General features: G+C 56.6%; 1 protein-coding gene across 6 annotated transcripts; it reads left to right on the top strand.

Annotated features, from left to right (window-relative positions):
- Nucleotides 1–6,437: 6,437 nt before the first annotated feature.
- LOC124246542 (keratin, type I cytoskeletal 19) lies at nt 6,438–20,399 on the top strand. 6 transcript variants are annotated; one of them, XM_046674754.1, is made up of 9 exons: nt 6,455–6,932; nt 17,238–17,320; nt 17,436–17,592; nt 18,057–18,218; nt 18,305–18,430; nt 18,609–18,829; nt 19,288–19,313; nt 19,878–19,943; nt 20,017–20,399. In XM_046674754.1, exons 1-9 carry the CDS (start codon nt 6,513–6,515, stop codon nt 20,109–20,111), a joined length of 1,356 nt encoding a protein of 451 aa, XP_046530710.1. In that variant the 5' UTR covers nt 6,455–6,512; the 3' UTR covers nt 20,112–20,399. The 6 variants fall into 6 exon arrangements, with proteins under 6 accessions (XP_046530714.1, XP_046530710.1, XP_046530712.1 ...); XM_046674755.1 differs by lacking the exon at nt 6,455–6,932 and adding an exon at nt 15,740–16,338; XM_046674759.1 differs by lacking the exon at nt 6,455–6,932 and adding an exon at nt 16,350–16,639.
- Nucleotides 20,400–20,699: the final 300 nt, after the last annotated feature.

Genomic DNA, 20,699 nt, shown 5'->3' with positions numbered 1-20,699 from the left:
TGACTAACGGTCCCTCAATTCTACTCTTCCAGTCCCTTTCTTTGTGCCCCCCCTGCCTGATAAACACCTACTGGCCTTTCAGCCTCCTGCTCGAGGGTCACACCCTCTATGAAACATCTCTGGATGCTTCCAGGCAGGACTGAGCACTCCCTCCGTTTGCCCCCACTTACTCCTGTGCAAACACAATCCCAGTACCTACACACTTGATTATTCTGAGTTGTTTGAGGCTTATACGCCTACTGGCTCGGTGACTGTAGAATGGTGGTCCACATAGTGGCTACTGGCTCCAGCACCCTTAGAAATCCCCTAGTTATTTCAGAAAGTCCCCAGGGAATGCCTCCCAGGTGCTGACAAGGGGGCTGCTGGCTGCAGGCTACCATGGGGTACACTCTGCTCTCCCTCCTGCTCCAGCCACTCTGGTCCCTGTGTATACCCTGGGGGCGCTCGCTGCCCGTCCTGAGAACGCCCATGTCGGTGCCAATAGGGCCAACTCTGGATGCTCCTAAAGCTTCCAATCCTTGGGGATCAGAGCAGGAGAGGCTCTCCCCCCAGGTCCAAGTTATTGGGCTGAAGGAGCCCTCATGCACCCAGCCTCTTTCCAAGTCCCTCTGGAAAAGTTTTGCCACCTTCTCTTCCCTCATAAAGAGGGCAAACTTCATCAAGAGGGAAAATGAGGGCACAGGACCCAGGGCTAGGGCAGGAGGCTGGAAACCTTTTCGGTGGGCTCTCTTCTCTCCACTCTGCCGCTCCCCTCTCTACAACATCCTCTTTCTTTTCCTAATTCAAGACGGGAGGGTGAGCGTGTGTGAGTGGGACAAAGATGTCGGTGGTGTGTGCAGGAAGAGGAAGGGGGAATCACTCTGTTAAGTGCGTCCAGTTCTCAATGTCCATCATGTAGTGTTTCTTAAGAAATTATTTAGTTTTAATTAACAAGTAACACACAAATACATTCTTGTAAAAACTAGTACAGCAGAGAGGAGCGTGGGTCCCCATGACAACTATCCTTCAATCAGCTTTCTCTCCAAGGAAATCTCTGCTGTCTGTCCGGGCTGGTTCCTTCTCATCTGTGTGTCTCCTTGCACAGCCACAGTGTCTGGAGAAATGAGTCACCTTTTAGGTGTAGGTCGGCACTAATTTATCGTATTATGTGTTTTGCTCTCCTGCTGCTTTTATTTTACCCAACAACTGATTCTTTAGGGGTTTTCATGTCACCGTATATTGACATTGCTCCTTTGATTTCTGCTTCTAGCCCTTCATCATGTGGCTATTACATGGCTTACTCAACGGTCCCCCCACCAGTGGTTGTTTCCATCTTTCCACTATTACAAATAAAGCTTTAGGGGCACCCTTTTTTATGCCTCCCTGAACATATGGGCAAGGGGTTCTTCGGGCGTAAGAAAGAAGGAGCGGGCAGGGGCTTATAGCGTGTGTGAAGGTTTTTTACGGAAGACACTGCCAAACCGCCCTGCAAGATGGCGCCTACAACCCATGGCTTCCCAACGCTTGACATTATCAAACTTTGTAATTTTGCCAATTTAATGGGGGCGAGTGACTCTCCCGTCTTCTCCTGGCTGCCCTTGATTGAGTTGGGGGTCTGGCAGGGCAGACTGGAGCTGTTTGTAGAAACTTCCAGCCAGCTGTGTTCATAGTCTCATCTTCTGCTTCTCCCCCCAGGGTATCTGGTGCCCTGGTTCCTGAGCTTCCCGGGTTTGTGCTGAGAATCAGCTTGCTCGTGGTGGCTTCCTGCCCTCCCCTCTCTACCCTAGGTCTCAGCTTCCTCTCGTCTGCCGTTAGTTGCCATTTTTGAGCTTTAAAATTTTTGTGGACATTTCTCATCTTCTGTTGTCTCTTATTCTCTTTAAGTATTCCTTAACAGTCAGCATAACAGGGTTTTAGGAAGGAGCGAAAATTAATGTGGGGATCCAATCTACCATATTTCATTGAAACGAATGTCTCTACAATACCCTGGCAGACTGTCAGCCTCTTAGAAGCAAGAAGGGCTTGAATTTGCTTCTGGACCCCAGCATCAGCACCAGGCCTGGCACCCAGGAGAAGGGGCTGGTACATGCCCCTTAGTGGAGGAGCGGGTGAGGAAGTACCTTGAGCATCTGGCGCTGATGGGCCCTGGAGAAGGGGATGGATGGTGTCTAGGTAGGGGTTACCCAGCACATGACAAGCAAGTTCTTGAAGTCCTGCACACTTTTACCCTTCTCTCCTCCAGCTTACGAATTCTGCTCTGTTCACATACTTGTGTCTGTCTCTTCTGCTGGGCTGAACTCTGAGCCTTGCTTGAATGACCCACTGACTGACCAAATTAATAATTGTTTGTGCAAGCAGGGAGGACAAATTAGGACTGTGGTAGGTGACACTATGCCTGTCTCAACTTGATGACTTTCTCCAGGCCAATGGAGGAAGGCACTTTGACCCCCATCCCGTGAGAGGAGGAACGGCATTAGTGGTTGGGACTGTGGCTTTGGAGAGTTAAAGATCTGGGCTTGAATCCCGGGTCCACCACGTACTTGAGTGACCTTGGTCAAGTTATTAACCTTTTTGAGCCTCAGTTTCCTTGTCTGTAAAATGGGGATGATAACATAACTCACAGGAATCACTGAGACAAAGTATACAAAGTGTTGAACATGGTGGCTGGCAGAGTAGATGTTGGCTATCATCATCATCGCCTTTGTCATCATGATCTCTGTCATTATCGTCATCGGCATCATCGCACCACTTCATTCCATCCCGGGACTAGGACTCTCACTCTCAGCTTCTTTGCCGTGGTCTCCACCCCCTGTGTCATTTCCTCAAGGATGATGAAGACTCCGCTACTCTTAACCTCTCCCCTCGGGGAAGTGCAAGCTGCATTTGCTAAGTGTAAGAAGCTTCTGGAGCCGGCCCCGTGGTGCGCTCTGCTTCGGCGGTCTGGGGTTTGTCAGTTGGGATCCTGGGTTTGGACCTGCACACCACTCATCAGGCCCTGCTGTGGCGGCATCCCACACAGAAGAACTAGAAGTACCTACAACTAAGATATACAACTGTGTACTGGGGCTTCGGGGAGAAAAAAAAAAGGGGGGGCTTCTAGTGTAGGTCAAGGTCTCCACCTTGCAGGGAGAGCCCTTGGCCTCAGGACTTGGAAACTAACCCCGGCTCTGCCTCAGTTAGCCATGTGACCTCAGGCAAGTCACTTGACCTCTCTGAGCTTCCTTGGACTGGATAGGCCTATAATATAAGGATTATTTTTTTCCCCGAGTAATTCCACATCCATATATTAGGAAAAGAATTTTAGATTTATTGTATAGGAAAATAAATATTAAAAGGTGAAGAAAAATTAACCTATAAAGATGGTCATCCTAGCACAGCATATAGTAGAAAAATTGCTAACAATCTAAAATCCAGTAAGAGGGATTGGGTTAATTTAGGGTATGGATTATTAACAGGTGTTACCCGACAAAGGATTCCATGGTCCAGTGTATTTGGGACATGTTGGTTAAACAAAGTTAAATAACACTTATCGTTCTAGTAATAACACGATATTTAACACTAATGACATTACACAATAAAATCGTAGTATTGTACGAGTGCTCACTATTTGCCAGGCACCACGATAAACTCTTTATAAGCACCATCTCATTTACCCCTTGAAACAACTCCACAAAATAGGTTGTGGTTATCATTTTATTAGTATCTGTATTTTACAAATGAGGGACTGAGGTCTTCGGAGCCTCTGGGACTGTGCATCGTGACTCTCCACAAGGGAGTAGGAACAAGCCGTGTTTCTGATCTCATCGGATGACAGAGCCCCTTTCTCCCAGGGATCTCGTGGTGCTGGGCGGATGTGAGCTGGGGGAAGGCTGAGCAGAGTCCTCTCTAGGATCCTGTCGTGCTCCAAGGTTCCCTCCTGTCCCTCCTGCCCCGTGTGCCCCTCCCCTGGAGACCTGGATCCTCCTCAGGAAGGGAGCTCCTCGGGTCAGGTCCTGCCCTCGTGCAGCCAGAGGCAGAAGGAAACCTCCAGCTTGCGCGCAGTCTGTTCAGGGAGTGGGAACAGCAGCTTGAGCCCTCAGTTCCACCTCTGGGGAGGGCAGCCTGCACAGACTGTTCTGAGTTCTTGATGTACCAGAGAAGTGGTCAAAAGCCACACAGCTCACGGCGGAAGGTGCTAGGCGCTGTTTTGGCCAGAGGGCGGGAGCTGGGGATTCTCCCCAACCCCTGCCTGCCATTCGGTCTGGGGCTGACTGCCCTCGGTGTTAGCACAAGATTTGGGGGGGAGGGACTCAGAGAAGTTGTGCTGGACCTGGGAGCTCCTTGGAAGGGAGAGCAGAGCCTCTGTCACACTCAGGAACCCAGACCGTGGGGCTGAGGGTCAAGAGGCTGGAAGCCAGAATGGGACACTCCCGTTTGTGAACCTCTGGCAAGTCATTGCTCCTCTTGGAGCCTCTGTTTCCTTATCTGTAAAATGGGAATAAGAATACCCTTTCTGCCAGGCTGCTGTGAAGACCCAGTGAGATCTGAAAAGGCTTTTGAGATCTGAAACCATCCTACCCCACAGTCAATTGTTCTTATAACTACGGCCCCGGGGGAGGGGGCAGGACTCTAAGTTCCTCTGATGTTAGGGAGCTCACAGCTCCTTAATCTTTGGGGGAGAACTGTTGATCCTGTTCTTTGTTTCCTAACACAATGTCCCTTCCCAGACCCTCCTGTCGGGTCAGAAAACCAGATTCGGGCTGGGGCTTGTGTGCATAGCAACTATCTGGCCAGTCTCCCCCTTCCCCCACAAGGAGCGAGCCTCCTCCTCAGGGCCAAATAAAGGGAGTGACTCATGTCAACCTTTGTGAAGGCCTAGCCGCTCCCCTTTCACAGCCTGCCTCGGGTCACGCCTTCTTCCCGTTATGGGGCCCCTGGCCCGCTTGTGGGTCTGATTCACTAGTTTTAACAGCCTCAAGCTGCCCTTCCTACTGGCTCAGAGCTGCTCCTGGTGGGTTAGGGGGGTGTGTGTGTGTGGTTTCCTGCCCCTGTTACTGGATAAGCTGGTGGCTGGAAGACAATTTACTGGGACTTAGATTTCAGAGGCTGGGGACAAGTCTTCATTTAGCCTCAGGTGACCTACGTGATAATACGCAGAGAGGAGGGCTGAGATTTCACGGGGGTAAACTGAGTCCTGGCAATGGGGAGTGACTGGCCCATTTCCCTAACACCCTCTGAAAAGGACACAGGCCTCTGTCCTCAGAGTGGGTGGCTGTTCTGCCATAAGGACAAGAAGGAACCATGGGGACGATTCTGAGGAGCAGTGAGGGCCCAGGGGACAGGAACTCGGGTGTTTGCAGTGCCCTGCGGTGTCTGGCAGGGGGCCTGGCCCTCTAAAGTGAGCAAAAAAGGCAGCTGGAATTGTGCTGGATGAAGAGCGGGGCTGGGGGCTGCGTGTGGAGGAGGGGCTCCTTCCTCTGTTATCAAAACTCTTCCCTTTGTGCGTGGGGACTTTGTGGAGTCCTGCCCAGCAACGCATTCATCCGGTACAGGACCATGAGGCACAAGGATTCAGCCTCTGACACCCTCCTTCAAGACGCTTACAAGGAGGGAGGGATGCCATCCCATTTTTGTCTCCGGGTGGCAGGTGCCAAATGTCTCCTGGGCAAGTTACTTGCCTCCCTCAGGCTCAGATGCCTGATCAGGCCACCATTAAAACACTTCAATAAATCTATGTTGAATGAATGCGCTTTGGGGGCTGGAGGGTAGGGGTTGTCCCAGTGGGGGTGGGGGGGTCAGCCCCCACGTTGGGGTCGGGCTTGAGTTTGGGATTGTGAAGGTGCCGTATGTCGTGCAGCTGCAGATCCGCTCCCAGCAGCTGTTCCCAGGGGCCTATTGTCACCTTGGGACTGTGTGGCCCCAGCAGGGCGGTGGGCAGCTTTGTCTCAGGAGGCCAGCAAGCGTGCAGCTCAGAACACCCTCACCGGCAGACTTAGCGGGAGTCAGGGTGTGGGTGATCCTCAAGGGGCGGGCTCTGAGAGGCAGTAATTTGAGGGGGTGTAGAAATCTCCTGAATGTGCCTTAGGGGGTGTTAATTATAGGCACAAGGAAGGGGCTCCGAAAGTGATTCCAGAGGCGGCTCTGAGAGAGAGATCACTGCGGGAGGAGGGTGGACTGTCCTCTCAGAGGGACTCTATCTCCGGAGGTGTCAAACTCTGGGAGACCTGAACGGGGGAGGACAGGCATGTGAATTGGGGGCGTCTGAGTGCGTGATGGGGGGGGGGCCTCCCGGCTCCCGAGAGTTCTGGGGTGGGGCCGCTTTCTGCAGGCCCAGGGATCGGAGAGTTGGAGCGGGACTGCCAGGAACTGACCAATAGGGAAAGCGCCCGTATTTGCACTCAGGAGCCTGCAAATTCCTCGGGGCTCAGATGTCCGCCCTACACCAGCCCCCGCCCCCTGCCCGCCTTAAGCATAAAAAGCGCCAGGTGAGGGCCTCGCCACTCCTCCTGCCAACCGCAGCTCCTCCGACCCTTGTCGCCGCGTCCTCCTTCGCCATGACTTCCTACAGCTATCGCCAGTCCTCGGCCACCTCGTCCTTCGGGGGCCTGGGCAGTGGCTCCCTGCGCTTCGGGGCCGGAGGCAGCTTCCGCGCGCCCAGCATCCACGGGGGCTCGGGCGGCCGCGGTGTGTCGGTGTCCTCTGCCCGCTTCGTGACCTCGTCCTCCTCCGGGAGCTACGGCGGTGGTTATGCGGGCACCCTGGCCGGGTCCGACGGGCTGCTGGCGGGCAACGAGAAGGAGACCATGCAGAACCTCAACGACCGCCTGGCCTCCTACCTGGACAAGGTGCGCGCCCTGGAGCAGGCCAACGGCGACCTGGAGGTGAAGATCCGCGACTGGTACCTGAAGCAGGGGCCCGGGCCCGCCCGCGACTACAGCCACTACTTCAAGACCATCGAGGAGCTGCGGGACAAGGTGGGCGGCGGCCTGGCCGCGGGAAGTGCACCTGCCGCGGAAACCCAGCCCCGCGGGCCGGGCGAGGCCGAGGCGGGGGCGGCGGGCACCTCCCGGCCCGGGCGGGGGCGAGCCGGCTGGGACGCGGGAGGCCCGCAGGGTGGGGCGGAGAGCGGGGCAGGTGAGGAGGGGCAGGACAATGGGGCAGGAAGTGAAGGCCGGGGCGGCGGGAAGGGGGCAGGTAGGGGGCGGGGCCCGGGCGAGGGGGTGGGGCAGGTGGCGGCGCTGGGAGGCTGGGGAACGGAGGGCGGGGGAGATCGGGGGAAGGAGGTCCGGAGGAGTGGGCGGAGATGGGACACAGCTGTGGTCTGCCCACCCGTCTAGGCCGGGGGCCGCAGTCGCAGCAGTGAAATGCAAGAGTTTGGCCTGGGAGGAATCTGGGCCAGGCCTGCCCCCTGCTGCCCCCGCCGTGCACCCCTCTGCATTCCTTCTCTCTGGCGGGGCAGGTCTGGTTTCCATCACGCTCAGGCTGAAGCCCCTCCTCCCCCGCCCAGAAGGCCCCACCAGACTTAAGAGGAGCCCCAGGAAGAATGGGAGAGGCCAGCGGTGTCACTGGTCGGTTAAAGAGGGGCATGTGCCGTGGCCCCTGGCCGGGTAAAGGAGGGGCTTAGGCAGAGGCCCCGGGGGTCCTTTGCCTGTGAATATCTCCGTCGGAGGACCAGGTGCAGCAGCGTTCTCTGTGGGTGGAGACCCTGGGGCTGAGCCATAGGTCTTAGAGGGAGGCCCTAAGGCGCATGCAGGGGGGGACTTGGTCTCCACCCACAGGGAACAGCTCAGAGCTCCGTTACAGAAGCCAGTGGGACATTTAACGTCCCCACATGCTGGGTCTCCAAACACAGCTCCCCATAACATTGCCCTGTGCCCCCCATGTGCCTGGCATGGCGCTGGGTGTTGGGGGCATAGATGGAACCGAACCCTGTAGACAAGGAGAGCAAGCGAGAGATGACAACCAGCATCCAAGATACTGCTTTCACACCTTTAAAACTGTGACCTACGATAAGTCACATTTTACTATGTACCCTCACACGTTCTCTCATACACACACACACACGCACACACACACACACACAAAATGGAAGCAAAAGCTTGAAACAATTTTTACCTGTGTGCGATCCCTTCTGATATTTTACATTCTGTTCTGTTTCATTAAAAAACTATGCAAATCACCACGGAGTACAATGACTAATGAGTCATGACCTGCTCTTCGGAAAACACTAAACCAAGTGTCTTAATCAATGGTGTGAATACGCCCCTCATGTCAGAGGGACCTCAGATTGGGGTGAACTGGGACCAGAAATCCTGAACTTGAGTTCTCACCTCTGTAAAACACGGGCACCCACTGACCTGGCATGAAAGATGAGGTGCAGGGTGCCCCCACATAATAGATGCTCAACATTCTATGGACTGGCATTCCCTTCCCTGAGGCAGAGTGTGCTTTGAGTGGGGTGTAGACAAAGGCGACCCCTACACTTCTCTGCATCGGGTCTGCGGACCACTTTGAGGCCGCCTCTCTTAAGACGTTTAGAGCTTCCTGGGCACATGTCTCAGAGGCTTTTCCCCCTGTTTACCTCCCTGCCCTCCCTCGCCCATTCCCTACCCCCGGCTCAGCCTCCCTGGCAGTGTTTCCTCCTGCTCCAGCCCCTGGGCATGGACTGACACTAGGACCTCTTAGGGAGCAGGCCGATGGGCAGCCTGGAGGTAGCTGGGGCTTTGGTCTCTAGGGAGCGAGGGCATACTCATTTGTTCCCCTCCTCTTCTGGGGAGAAAGTGGGTGGGCAGTGCTAGAAACCTGCCTCCTGTCTTTCAGATACTTGGGGCCACCATTGAGAACTCCAAGATTGTTCTGCAGATCGACAATGCCCGTCTGGCTGCAGACGATTTCCGAACCAAGTGAGCATCTGTGCCCCGCAGGGCTGCAGAAGTGAGGGCAGGGCAGGGCAGGGGGAGGGGCCATCCCAGCCCTTCTGGGGCTCAGTGCAGCGGGGGGACTGGACTCTGCCCTCACCCGCCCCAGCTGGTCTGAAGTAACTTCCCCCCCACCCCGGGAACTCCTAAACCCTGGGGAGGTGGGGAAGTCTTCAGAAGTGCAGAGGAAATGCTGGCCTGACTGCAACCATTTCCTCTGAAAGGTTCGAGACTGAGCAGGCTCTGCGCTTGAGTGTGGAGGCCGACATCAATGGCCTGCGCAGGGTGCTAGACGAGCTGACCCTGGCCAGGACTGACCTGGAGATGCAGATCGAAGGCCTGAAGGAGGAGCTGGCCTACCTGAAGAAAAATCACGAGGAGGTGGGTTCAAGCTGGGCCTTCTGTCCTTTCCACCCTGGCTTCCCAGGGCTGACGATGTTTTTTATCCTGTGTCCTCTGACCGTGGCCACACTTGTACCCTCGGCATGGCCTGGGGTGTGGAGCACGGCTCCCAGGGTTCCAGCAGGGGATGGTGGCAACCCAGTCTGTCCCCCTGTTCTGGCTCCTAGGTCTGTATCTAAAAACCAGCCCCCTTTGGCATGTGGGGCAGAGGAGTGACCTGGCCCAGACCCAGCAGGCTCTGGGCTCTGACATGCCCACTCTGCTATATCTTTCCAGGAAATCAGTGTCTTGAGGGGCCAGGTGGGTGGCCAGGTCACTGTGGAGGTGGATTCCGCTCCAGGCATTGACCTAGCCAAGATCCTGAGCGACATGAGAAGCCAATATGAGGTCATGGCTGAGAAGAACAGGAAGGATGCTGAAGCCTGGTTCACCACCAAGGTATGAAGATGCAAGCAGGTGCCCTTTGGGGAGGTGGCAAGGAGGGAGGGCTTGATGCTCCCAGGCAAAGTTGTGGCTGAGGGCTCATTCCCTCTGCCTCATGTCTTATTGCAGACTGAGGAGCTGAACCGGGAGGTCGCTGGCCACACGGAGCAGCTGCAGATTAGCAAGACGGAGATCACCGACCTGCGGCGCACCCTCCAGGGCCTGGAGATCGAGCTGCAGTCTCAGCTCAGCATGGTCTGTGCCCTCTGTCCTGTGGGATGCACACTCATGTCCTTGCATGGCAGCCTGGGTTGTGGCGTGCCCATGCCCCCTCTGGGAACCAGGCTCCACTGAGTCTCCTTCCCTCTCCCTGCCCCCAGAAAGCCGCCCTGGAAGGCACGCTGGCGGAAACGGAGGCTCGCTTCGGAGCTCAGCTGGCACAGATCCAGGCGCTGATCAGTAGCATCGAAGCCCAGCTGAGTGACGTGCGTGCTGACACCGAGCGGCAGAACCAGGAGTACCAGCTGCTCCTGGACGTCAAGACTCGGCTGGAGCAGGAGATCGCCACCTACCGAAGCCTGCTGGAGGCCCAGGACGTCACCCGTCAAATCGTGCTGGAGCACAAGGACGGCCGCTTCGTCCACCCGCCACCCCCCAATGCCCACTGAGTCCAGCAGCCTCTTGGGCTTCCCGCCCTCCTGTGGAAGGATGGCCATGGGTAGGGGCATAGAGGGGAGGGACCCTTACCCTGGCTCTCCCCCTGATCTGCCAATAAAATTTTATGGCCCAAGGGAGGAAGGACATTGGCTTTGTTATTTCAGCCCATGGAGATGGGCCAGGCCTTGGCACTGTTCAGGTTTCATTTGTACCAGAGTCCACCCTGTCCCGGGAGAGGGAGGAGAGTGTGCTCACAGACTGACTGTTAGGGGAATTCCTGTTGGCAGAAGTCTTCCTTTATCTGACCTGTTCCCTAAAGCAACCTTGCGAAATAAGCATCACTTCCATTTTACAGAGGGGTAAACTGAGGTCGGAGAGGTGAAGTGGCTTGTTGTGTGTATAACTGTTCTAACACACGGCAGAGGTGGGATTTGAAGCTGTGGTTTTTACTGCGAGATTTAGTTTTCTTCACACTGTGTTCCCCCAAGTGTTGGTGTGTTGTGTGTGTCTGAAATTAATGTTTACTCTCTACCTACTATGTGCCATTTAATCAACACAAAAAAGTAGATAGTATAAGTTACATCTTAGAGAGCAGGAAACAGGCTCAGAGAGGTTAAGCAACTTGTCCAAGGCCATACAGTGACTGTATGGCAGAGCCAGGACCAGAATCTAGGGTTCCTGATTCTTTTTTTTTTGAGAATATTAGCCATGAGCTAACATCTGCTGCCAATCCTCCTCTTTTTGCTGAGGAAGATTGGCCCTGAGCTAACATCCGTGCCCATCTTCCGCTACCTTATATGTGGGATGCCTGCCACAGCATGGCTTGACAAGTGGTGTGTAGGTCTGCACTTGGGATCCCAACCGGCGAACCCTGGGCCGCTGAAGTGGAATATGTGAACTTAACCTCTGAGCCACCGGGCTGGCCCCTAAGGTTCCTGATTCTTAACCCACAGTGCCACCTGCACCCCTGTCTCCTTGGATGGACACTGCTTGTGCCAGTCCTCAGTACCTTCCAGTCTTGTTCCATGGGAAGATCTGGGACGGGGAACCCCTGAGGCAGTTCTTCCTGACACGTTTCTCCACCTAACTGAAGGAGAAACTGGGGCTTTGGGGTCAGAGCTTGTAACCGGGGGCCAGGCATCCGTTCAGAGCAAGGCTGGAGCACATCGCTGTGTGTCTGTGTGTGTGCGCTACCAGTCATCCACGACCCTGGCAGCCCTGCGTGAACCCCTACGCACCTGGGCCCAGAGCCCGGAATGGGACCCAGCTGTGACCCAGACCTCCCACACAGACCCCCAAACTGGCCTGCCTGGGGCTGGTCCTGGGCCCGGTCCCAGCTTCCTGGTACAGCTCTGCCCTGGGGGGTATGGTCTTGCCCCTGTGGTTTACAGCTCAGCTGCCAAGAACTGAGGCCAATTAAAGGTAAATAAGCCCTACTTACCCCTGCCTGAGAGGTTCAGTCTGAGTGCGTCTGTTCAGGCCCCACGGATGTGTGTGACAGCAGGCTGACCCTGTGAGGGACACTGTCCCGTGCCCTGAGAAGGTCTCTAGGGGAACAGATGGACGCTCACACTGCGTGTGCCCAGCACCGTGCTAAGGAGGCCTGTGACGCTGGTCCTGAAGGAGGTGCTCTTTCTGCCGTTTCCCCGGGCCTTGGAGAGCTTTATTAGCTTGCTCCAAATCAGACGGGTGACCCCAGAGCCCAGCTCTGCCCTCTCCCCGCTGCAGCCCTGGGCCGGAGCCCCTTCTGCCACCTCCCCAGCTGTCGTGCTCTGGCCTCCAGCACCCACAGCCTCCTTCTGCCACTGAACCTCTCAGGAGGCCTTGGAGTTGGAGGCCAGAGGCCCGGCCGCACAGCCAGGCTGGGACTGCCCAGGGATATTTGTCCCCTGTTCATGAAAGCCTCTGTTGTCACAGGTGAAACGTTCCCCTTTGCCCCAGAGGCTCCTGGAATGTGGCTGTGGGGCGGGCGCTGGGCCACACAGGTGGGGCAGGTGACAGGTTTGGGTGTCAGGAATGAAGCCCTCCTTTGTGTGTGTGGGTTGGGGGGTGGGGTAGGGGCGAGGACACTTTCCTGTCTCAGTCTGAGGACTGAAACCAGGGGTGTTCTGTTGACAGAAACAGCTGGGATAGAGGGAAGGGAGAGGGAGAAAAGGAGAGGGGGGACTGGGGAGTGAGGTCTTTCCATCCTTGCTGGTCATCGAGACCGCTTCAGTTTGCAAAGCATTTTCTGTCCGGCATCTCGCTCCATCTCTGTGAGTCACACTGGGCAGGACTTATTTCCATTTTCTGGACTGGCAGACTGAGGCTCAGAGAGGGGAGGACCCACACCTAATAAATGAGAAAGGAGGAATTCTCCAGGACCTCTCTGTCCCTAGCACATCCCTGGGGAGTGGGGGAGGGGCGGGTGGATCCTCACGTTATGGACACCCCCTCCCCGTGTGCCACCAAATGCTCATTGTGGCCCTGTAGCTGGGGTCAGTGTTAGTGACCATGTTTTTTTTCTTTTTTTCAAATTGTGGTAAAATATATACCATAAAATTTACCAGTGCAATCGTTTTTAAGTGTACGGTCCTGTTGGCATTAAGAACATTCACGTTGTCGTGCAACCATCGCCTCTGTCCATCCTCATAACTCTCCCCATCGTGTCAAAGTGAAACTCTGCCTGTTAAACAGTAACTCACTCCCCTAGGCCCTGGCAGCCGCCGTTTCACTTTCCGTCTTTGTGAGTTTGACTACGCTAAGTACCTATCTAAGTGGGAAAATGATGCAATTTTTAAGTCGGAAACCTGGCTCGGAGAGGTTGTCAAACCCAGAGGTGGGGTCCAGCCCAGGCTCTTTCCACTGGGCTGCATCGTCCCATCCCAAGGAGAGAAGGCGGGCTCTGGGGATGGCCTGTCTGTCTGCAGCGGGCAAAGGACAGAAACTGGCACAGCCTCCTGGGCAGGCTGCCAGAGGAAGGCCCTGCAGCCTAGGCTGGGGCCAAATGGAGCTGGGTCTCTGCCTTTGCAGCCGCCCCCACCTGGTGCTAATGAGCAGGCCGGGAGCCCTGCCCAGGCCTTGAGCTCACAGGACGTGTTTGGACGGAAGCCAGGGATTTGCGACTGGGGCAGCTGCCGCCTCAGGCATGGGCCACCTCGAGGGGCCTCTGGAGGGGAGTCAGGGTGCAGAAGAGGGGCTTGCTGGGGTCCAGCCCTGCCTCACTCCTGGGTGATGGGCATAATTCTTTCCGTGTTAATTGCTGGGGCCGTAATGTCTACAGTGGCTTTAATGAGCTATGGCTGATCTGACTTTGATTATTTTTCTTTCAGAGGAAAACACAATATCCTCCCACCCATGAGACAATACAGCACTGTCTGGGTCCAGCACTCTGAGGCCCGGTTCACTGCGATGCTAGGTGAGGAAGAGTCCACCCCCAGCCCCCTAGGCTTGCAGACCCCTCCCACCACCCCAGCTCAGACGCAGGAATCTAGGGTCTGTGGGAGGAACCCTCTTTTTCTGTACCCTGTTTGAAGTGGGGTCAGAGGACCCTTTGGAGGCCCTGGTGATGCCCCTTACTAGCTGTGCCACCTTGCATAAATTGCTCCCCCTCTCTGAGCTCCAATTTCATTCCTTCTGAAACAAGGGCTGGGATCATCTTCTGTGTGGTGAAGATTAGTGGAGGCAATGGATGCAAAAGTGCTTTGTAAACCGTGAAGTGCGGGTGGAAGTAAGGGATTAGTTATTACAGCAATAATGACAACCACCTGGGTACTAGCTGTGGCAGACTATGGAAGAACAATGTTGCTCACAGGGCATCTTCTGATGCCTAAGGACAAAAGTCCCTCCTGGTGAGGGTAGTTGGAAGTCTCAGGTCCTGGATATGCACCCCGTTATCTAGCCCCTCAGAGATGGGTAGCCAGGCGGAGGCAGGCTGGGGGCTCTTGGGCCTCAGGGCTTCTCCGTAAGTGAGAGCTGAGGGTGCCCATTGCCACAAGGAAGCTGAGACGTATAGGTAACAAGTCCGAGGTTTCACAAGCAGTGACTGACAGAGCCAGGATCCGAACCCAGGCCTGAGAGACTCCAGAGCCCTGTCCGCTTCACCGTGCTGCAGCCCTGGTCCGGGAATCCTCCTCCTCCACCTCCAGCTCAATCTTGCTCACCTCCCCAACCTCACGCCTCCATGTGGCGCTGCCCACAGGTACCAGGTACCCTTGGAAAGCTGGCCCCTGAGCTGGTGGCAGAGAAAAGTGCTGTCCTGAGTGTTCGATTCCCCTCTCTGGCCTCAGCATCCTACTCTGTGACGTGGTGCCTTGGCCTTCAAGATCTCTGATGTGTGTTCCAGTCTGCCCACCAGGCCTCCCTATCTCCTCCCTCCCCACAATGCTCAGGCACGTAAAGCCTTCTGGGCTGGGTCCCTCTCCAGCCCCGCATCGCTTGACAGGACGAGTGGGGTTAATGTGGCCCTGCAGTGCAGCGACGTGCCTCTCCCTGCAGAAGGCAGGGGCTTCCTGGAACACGCTCCGGTTTTATCTGCAGAGTCTGCCCCAACGTGTTCCAGGAGCAAGGAAGGGTTCGGTGACATGTGCAGTTGGCAGGTGGTGGGATTATCAATCAACTCCTTGTCAGCCCTGAGCCTGCTGGCTTTTGTGAGAGTGCCAGTGCAATGGGGCTGGGGCTGGGGGCAGCTGGAGAAGCAGGGGGCTGCAGGGGGGAGGAGTGGGGAGGGATGAGGAGGAGAGTTCATTTGCAGGTTCAGAGAGCTGACAGATGCTGGCCTCTTGTGTCACCTCAGCAGGAACTTGACTCAAGATCCCTCTCGTGTCCTCAGCTTGTCCCCATCGGCCCTGCATCCCTCCAGGTTTCTCTGTCCACTGATCCCCGGAGGCCGCCCCTCTCCCCGAGCCCTGGCGGCTCCCACACAGAGCAGTGATGGGAATTAGACTTCCAAACTAACAGCAGGGAGCTGGCCACCTTGGGGGGGGGTCCTGGGCTGGGGGCAGCAGAGCAGCCCGGCCGAGGGCAGAGATGCCCGGAGCTGCTCCCCCAGTGTACCGTGTGGAGGCCTGGGAGCCGGGCGTGATGCAGTTTGCTGCCTGCTGCCTGCTGCTCTCCGCATTCTCCCATAAGGTAGAGACGAACCCCGTAATCCAAGTGTTAAAATCATGGCCCTGGGGCAAAACACCGTTCATCTGAATCATCTCTTTTGTTGCATTAAAAAAAAAAAGAAAGAAAAGAAAAAGCAGCCGTGTCAAGATGTGCAGGCAACAGGGTTTGTCAGGAACGCAGAGGAGTTGGCTTCCCTTTGGGGGAGGAGACATGGTCCCACAACACCCTCCCAGGGGGATATAAGGAGCCTCAGGCTGGGGGGTGACAGGCGCAGCTCTGTGGTTTCTGTCCAGCCCGCGCCTCTGTCCGGCCTCTCTCGCGCTCACTGAGGACTCGTGGCTGCTGCCTGGCCATGAGCACCGCCTTTCTGCAGACTTCTTCCTCCACCTTTGGGGGTGGCTCTACCCAGGGGGCGTCCCTCTGGGCTGGGGGTGGCGGCCTTGGTGGTGGGAGTCTCTATGGGGGAGGTGGAAGCCGCAGCATCTCTGCTTCTTCTGCTAGGTTTGTCTCCTCGGGGTCAGGAGGGGGCTACAGGGGTGGCTTGAGCTGTGGCTTCGGTGGAGGGGCTGGTAGTGGTTTCAGTGGAGGCCTGGGAGGTGGCCTCGGAGGTGGCTTCGGAGGTGGCTTTGGAGGTGGCTATGGTGGGGGTTTTGGCGGTGGCTTTGGTGACATTGGTGGTGGCGATGGTGGCCTCCTCTCCGGCAATGAGAAGACCACCATGCAGAACCTCAACGACCGCCTGGCCTCCTACCTGGACAAGGTGCGCGCCCTGGAGGAGGCCAACGCTGACCTGGAGGTGAAGATCCGAGACTGGTACCAGAAGCAGAGCCCGGCCAGCCCGGAGCGTGACTACAGCCCCTACTTCAAGACCATCGAGGAGCTACGGGACAAGGTGAGCTGAGAGAGGGGAGCAGGTGGCTGGTGCCCTGCACACGTCTCTAGTGTTAGTGTTCCTGCTGCCTCAAGGAAATCCTTTCCTGCCCAGGCGATGGCTGTCGGGGTGTAACCTCGGCAAACTTGGAGTGTGGGCAATGCTTTCCAGGTGCGGAGGCCGGCAGACATCTGCTCGACTTGGCGGTGCCGGGGGATCCTGGGCATTTGGTCCTGTCGGGACCCGTGGGGGCCGAGGGGGGCAATTGACACACCCTGCAGGGCTCTGCCTAAAGTGTTCCTCTGCTTATTTTGCAAGAATGGTGAGTGTGGCCTCAGGCGCCCGGAGTGTGGGGACCTCCTGCTTCGCCAAAGTCTGAGCATGTCTTTGGTGCCAAATCACTACTGAAACTTAGGATACCTGGAACTCGTCAGAGGCTCTGCCACACACTCATTCATCCTTTCACTCACCTGGACCAGTTTTCTCAGCTGTTAAATGCCTTCCTCAGCTGCCCTCCAGGTTCCTACTGGCTGGAATGTTCTGTAGATTCATGGCTGTGTCCAAGTGTGCAGTGAACACGACCTGTCCACATGGGAGGCTGGGGGGGTATCCCCCAGAGGGGTATTATCAGAGACCCTCACAACTCACCCATGCCACTCCTGGCCAGGCAGTTCCAACAGGGGAGTCCAGGCAATCCTGGCTCCTGAGCTTTTCACACCCTGGTAACAGAGAGGGTGGTGTGGGGTAGACTAAGGAGTGGCACTCAAGGGTAGGCTAGACTCTGCCCTGGGGACCCTACAGGATTCCGTTGGTGGTGTCAGCTGGGGGATTGTCGGTGAGGGGTCCGACGGGGCACAGGTGGGGAGAGCAGCAGGGAAGAGAGAGGGGTCCTCTAGGCACTAACTCCCTGTCTCCTGCAGATCCTGGCGGCCACCATTGACAACTCCCGGGTCATCTTGGAGATCGACAATGCCAGGCTGGCTGCAGATGACTTCAGACTCAAGTGTGCTCCTCTCCTCTTCTGCATTCCCCTCTCTCTTGGCTTTTTCTCCCTCCCCCACCTCAAGCTGCCCAGACCCTTCACCCTCCTTCACTTTGAGTTCTTTCTTTGTTCCCAGGTATGAGAATGAGCTGACCCTGCGCCAGAGCGTGGAGGCTGACATCAACGGCCTGCGCCGGGTGTTGGACGAGCTGACCTTGTCCAAGACCGACCTGGAGATGCAGATCGAGAGCCTGAACGAGGAGCTGGCCTACCTGAAGAAGAACCATGAGGAGGTGAGAGCTGGGCAGGGCCTGGGGTGGTGGGAGGCAGAGTGGGGCCGCTGCTGTCTCCTCAGAGTTGGCTGAAAGGCTTAGTGGTTCAGAAACACAGCGCATACACACACCAAAACAGGGGGCCTCATGGGGAAGAAGGGGTACTGTCCTCTGATCCATAGCTAAGCCAGGTGGCCACTGTGAACTGCTGTCCCGATTTGCTACATGAGCTCACATAAGGGCCCTGCTGTCTGAGGTCCTCCCTTGGCAGGACCTAGAGAGGAAGTGAGACCCCCAGAGCTGAGGGGCCCATGTGATCAAACCCGTTCATGTGCACTGGGAAACAGAGGTTGGGCATAGGGGTACGGGGGAGAGCCCAGGTCATGCAGTGAGTTAGGGATGGAGCCAGGATTGACATGTGGGGCCCCAGACTCTCGGCTCTCTCTTCTGCTTTCTGACTGGTTTGGGCCCCACCCACCCTGCAGGAGATGAAGGAGTTCAGCAGCCAGCTGGCCGGCCAGGTCAACGTGGAGATGGATGCGGCACCGGGCGTGGACCTGACCCGCGTGCTGTCGGAGATGAGAGAGCAGTACGAGGGTATGGCGGAGAAGAACCGCCGGGATGCTGAAGCCTGGTTCTTCAGTAAGGTGGGCCTGACCTCCCAGCCCCGCCCCAGCTCCCCAGGTCTCCCAGGAGGCCTGTGGGTCTCACTTCTCTTGTGTGTGTCCTACAGACGGAGGAGCTAAACAAGGAGGTGGCCTCCAACACAGAGATGATCCAGACCAGCAAGACGGAGATAACAGAGCTAAGACGCACAATGCAGGGGCTGGAGATTGAGCTGCAGTCCCAGCTCAGCATGGTATGGCTACCTGCACACCCCCCACCTCAGCCTCTCCCATCCTCCATGGCTGGTTAAGCCTTGGGGTTCCCAAGCCCCTGTAGAGGGGATTCCCTGCGTCCACTCAATGCCTCTCCTCATGCCCTCAGCGGCTTCCTTTCTAGCTGATGTGGTGTCTCTTGGTCTGTTGCCCCACCAGAAAGCTGGCCTGGAGAACTCACTGGCAGAGGTTGAGTGCCGCTACGCCACACAGCTGCAGCAGATCCAGGGGCTCATCAGCGGCCTGGAGACCCAGCTGAGTGAGCTCCGCTGTGAGATGGAAGCTCAGAACCAGGAGTACAAGACGCTGCTGGACATCAAGACGCGGCTGGAGCAGGAGATCGCCACCTATCGCAGCCTGCTGGAGGGCCAGGATGCCAGGTACGGGCAGGGAGCAGAGGGAGGAAGGTGGGAGCGGTCGGTGTTGTCAGGATGGAGAGTCATCTTAGGAGAACGGCAGTGTGGTACAGTGAGAAGAGAACTGAGCAAGAAGGAAGGCGCTCTGTACCCTGCACTCTTGTCTTTGGCTGTTACCCTGGGCAGGTCGCATCACCTCTCTGGGCCTGTGTTTCTTCTGTAAATGGCAGTGGTTGGGCTCATGCTGGTTCCCTTCCCTGCATGAAATGGATAGGGTGTTACTGTAGGTAGGTCAGAATCTACCTACTCGGGGTGGCCGGTCAGGACAGGCTCTCAGGATGTCCCAGCCTCTACAGAAGTCACATGTGGGGGTGGTGATGGTGTGCAGGCTGGGGAGGACCGCTTAGCCAGCCGCTGGGCTCTCCCCTTGAGAGGCCTGAGTTTCTGCCCTTTGCTTACATCTGCTTCCCCCTCTCTTTCAGGTTGGCTGGCATTGGCACTGGAGAAGGTAGGAAAGCTTAACTCTTTCTTGGGGGGGGGGGCGCGTTTCGGAGCTGATGAAGCCACCACTCCCCTTGGGAAGTCCGCATCAATGTCAAGGATTCAGTGGACAGAAAGGTGGTTTCTTCCCACAAGACAGAATCTAAACGCCCAGGTCAGGAGAGGCATCCCTCACCACCCTACCCTCCCCAGGCTGAGCCGACAGCTGGCCAGAGGGGCCGGTAGAGCAAGCTGCAGTCCCTGCCTTCAGAGGAGGAAGGAGGAAGAGGCTAAACATCCCAGCAGGGCGGGGACAGGCCATTCCAGTCGATGCCTCTTCCCCATTGGGCTCCTTATCAGCTTCAGCAGAGCCGGGGTTGAAGGTTTATAGAGAAGCTTCCAGGCTGAGCAGGCTTTGTCCGGGGCATCGCTCCCCACAGGCCCCACCTCCATGCACTTATGCTCAGATGCCTACAATTACCGCCTGCTCGCGTGCAGTTAAAACCCTGAGGTTCTTGCTCACTGCGGGGCATGCCTGCGCGGCCAGCACCCATCTCTGTGATGAGTAATTCGACACCGGCTCTCCTGGCAGCTCTTGAAGGATTGGCCAATGGCTGTTCTCAGGGATGCTGTTCAGTTCTCCTGGAACTCACCCAAGGTCCTGGCCTCCCTGGGAGGGAGGGCGGATGGGGAGGGTCCCCCACTCTAAAGCTTGCTCCTTCTCTCTACAGTCTCCCTGGGAGGCGGCAGCGGCGGCAAAGTCCGCATCAACATTGAGGAGTCAGTGGACGGAAAGGTGGTTTCTTCCCGCAAGAGAGAAGTCTAAATACCCAGGGCAGGAGAGACGTCCCTCACCACCCCACCCTCCCCAGGCTGAGCCGACAGCTGGCCAGAGGGGCGGGAGAGCAAGCTGCAGTCCCCGCCCTCGCCCTCGGAGGGTGTCCCGCTCAGGCTCAGGAGGGTCCCTCCTTCTCCCACTCTTCCTCCCTCCCCTCTCCGGCTCTTCCTGCTTCCTTTAGAGCAGGGAGGTGAAGGAAGCAGCTGTATCGTGTAAGAAGCTCATTTGTACCGTGTCTGTCCATGCAATAAAGAATTGCTTTTCCTTTTGCAAATATCTCTTGGTAGTACATCCCGTTTATCTTGTTGGCACCCTCTGAGGAGGACCAGAACCCACACGTGATGTCTCCCCCGACTTTGGCCCCTTCCCTGCGTGGTCATAACTCATTCTTTGGGGTGCCTCGGGCAGCTGGGACAGACCCAGGCTGCTCGGGTGACTTGCTCTCTGGCTAACCCTGTTCAGCGATCGTGGGAGCAGGGGACGGGGGATTTCCTTAAGGCAGTTTGGCGCACCTGGCACAGAACTTGACACGTGGACTAATTGTTCACCGAATGACTGACCACATGGATGGTGCTG

The sequence above is a fragment of the Equus quagga genome, chromosome 11, assembly GCF_021613505.1.
Source record: "Equus quagga isolate Etosha38 chromosome 11, UCLA_HA_Equagga_1.0, whole genome shotgun sequence".
In the NCBI taxonomy this organism is placed as follows: domain Eukaryota; kingdom Metazoa; phylum Chordata; class Mammalia; order Perissodactyla; family Equidae; genus Equus; species Equus quagga.
The sequence above is the reverse complement of the archived record's forward strand: the minus strand, read 5'-3'. Positions and strand labels throughout refer to the sequence as shown.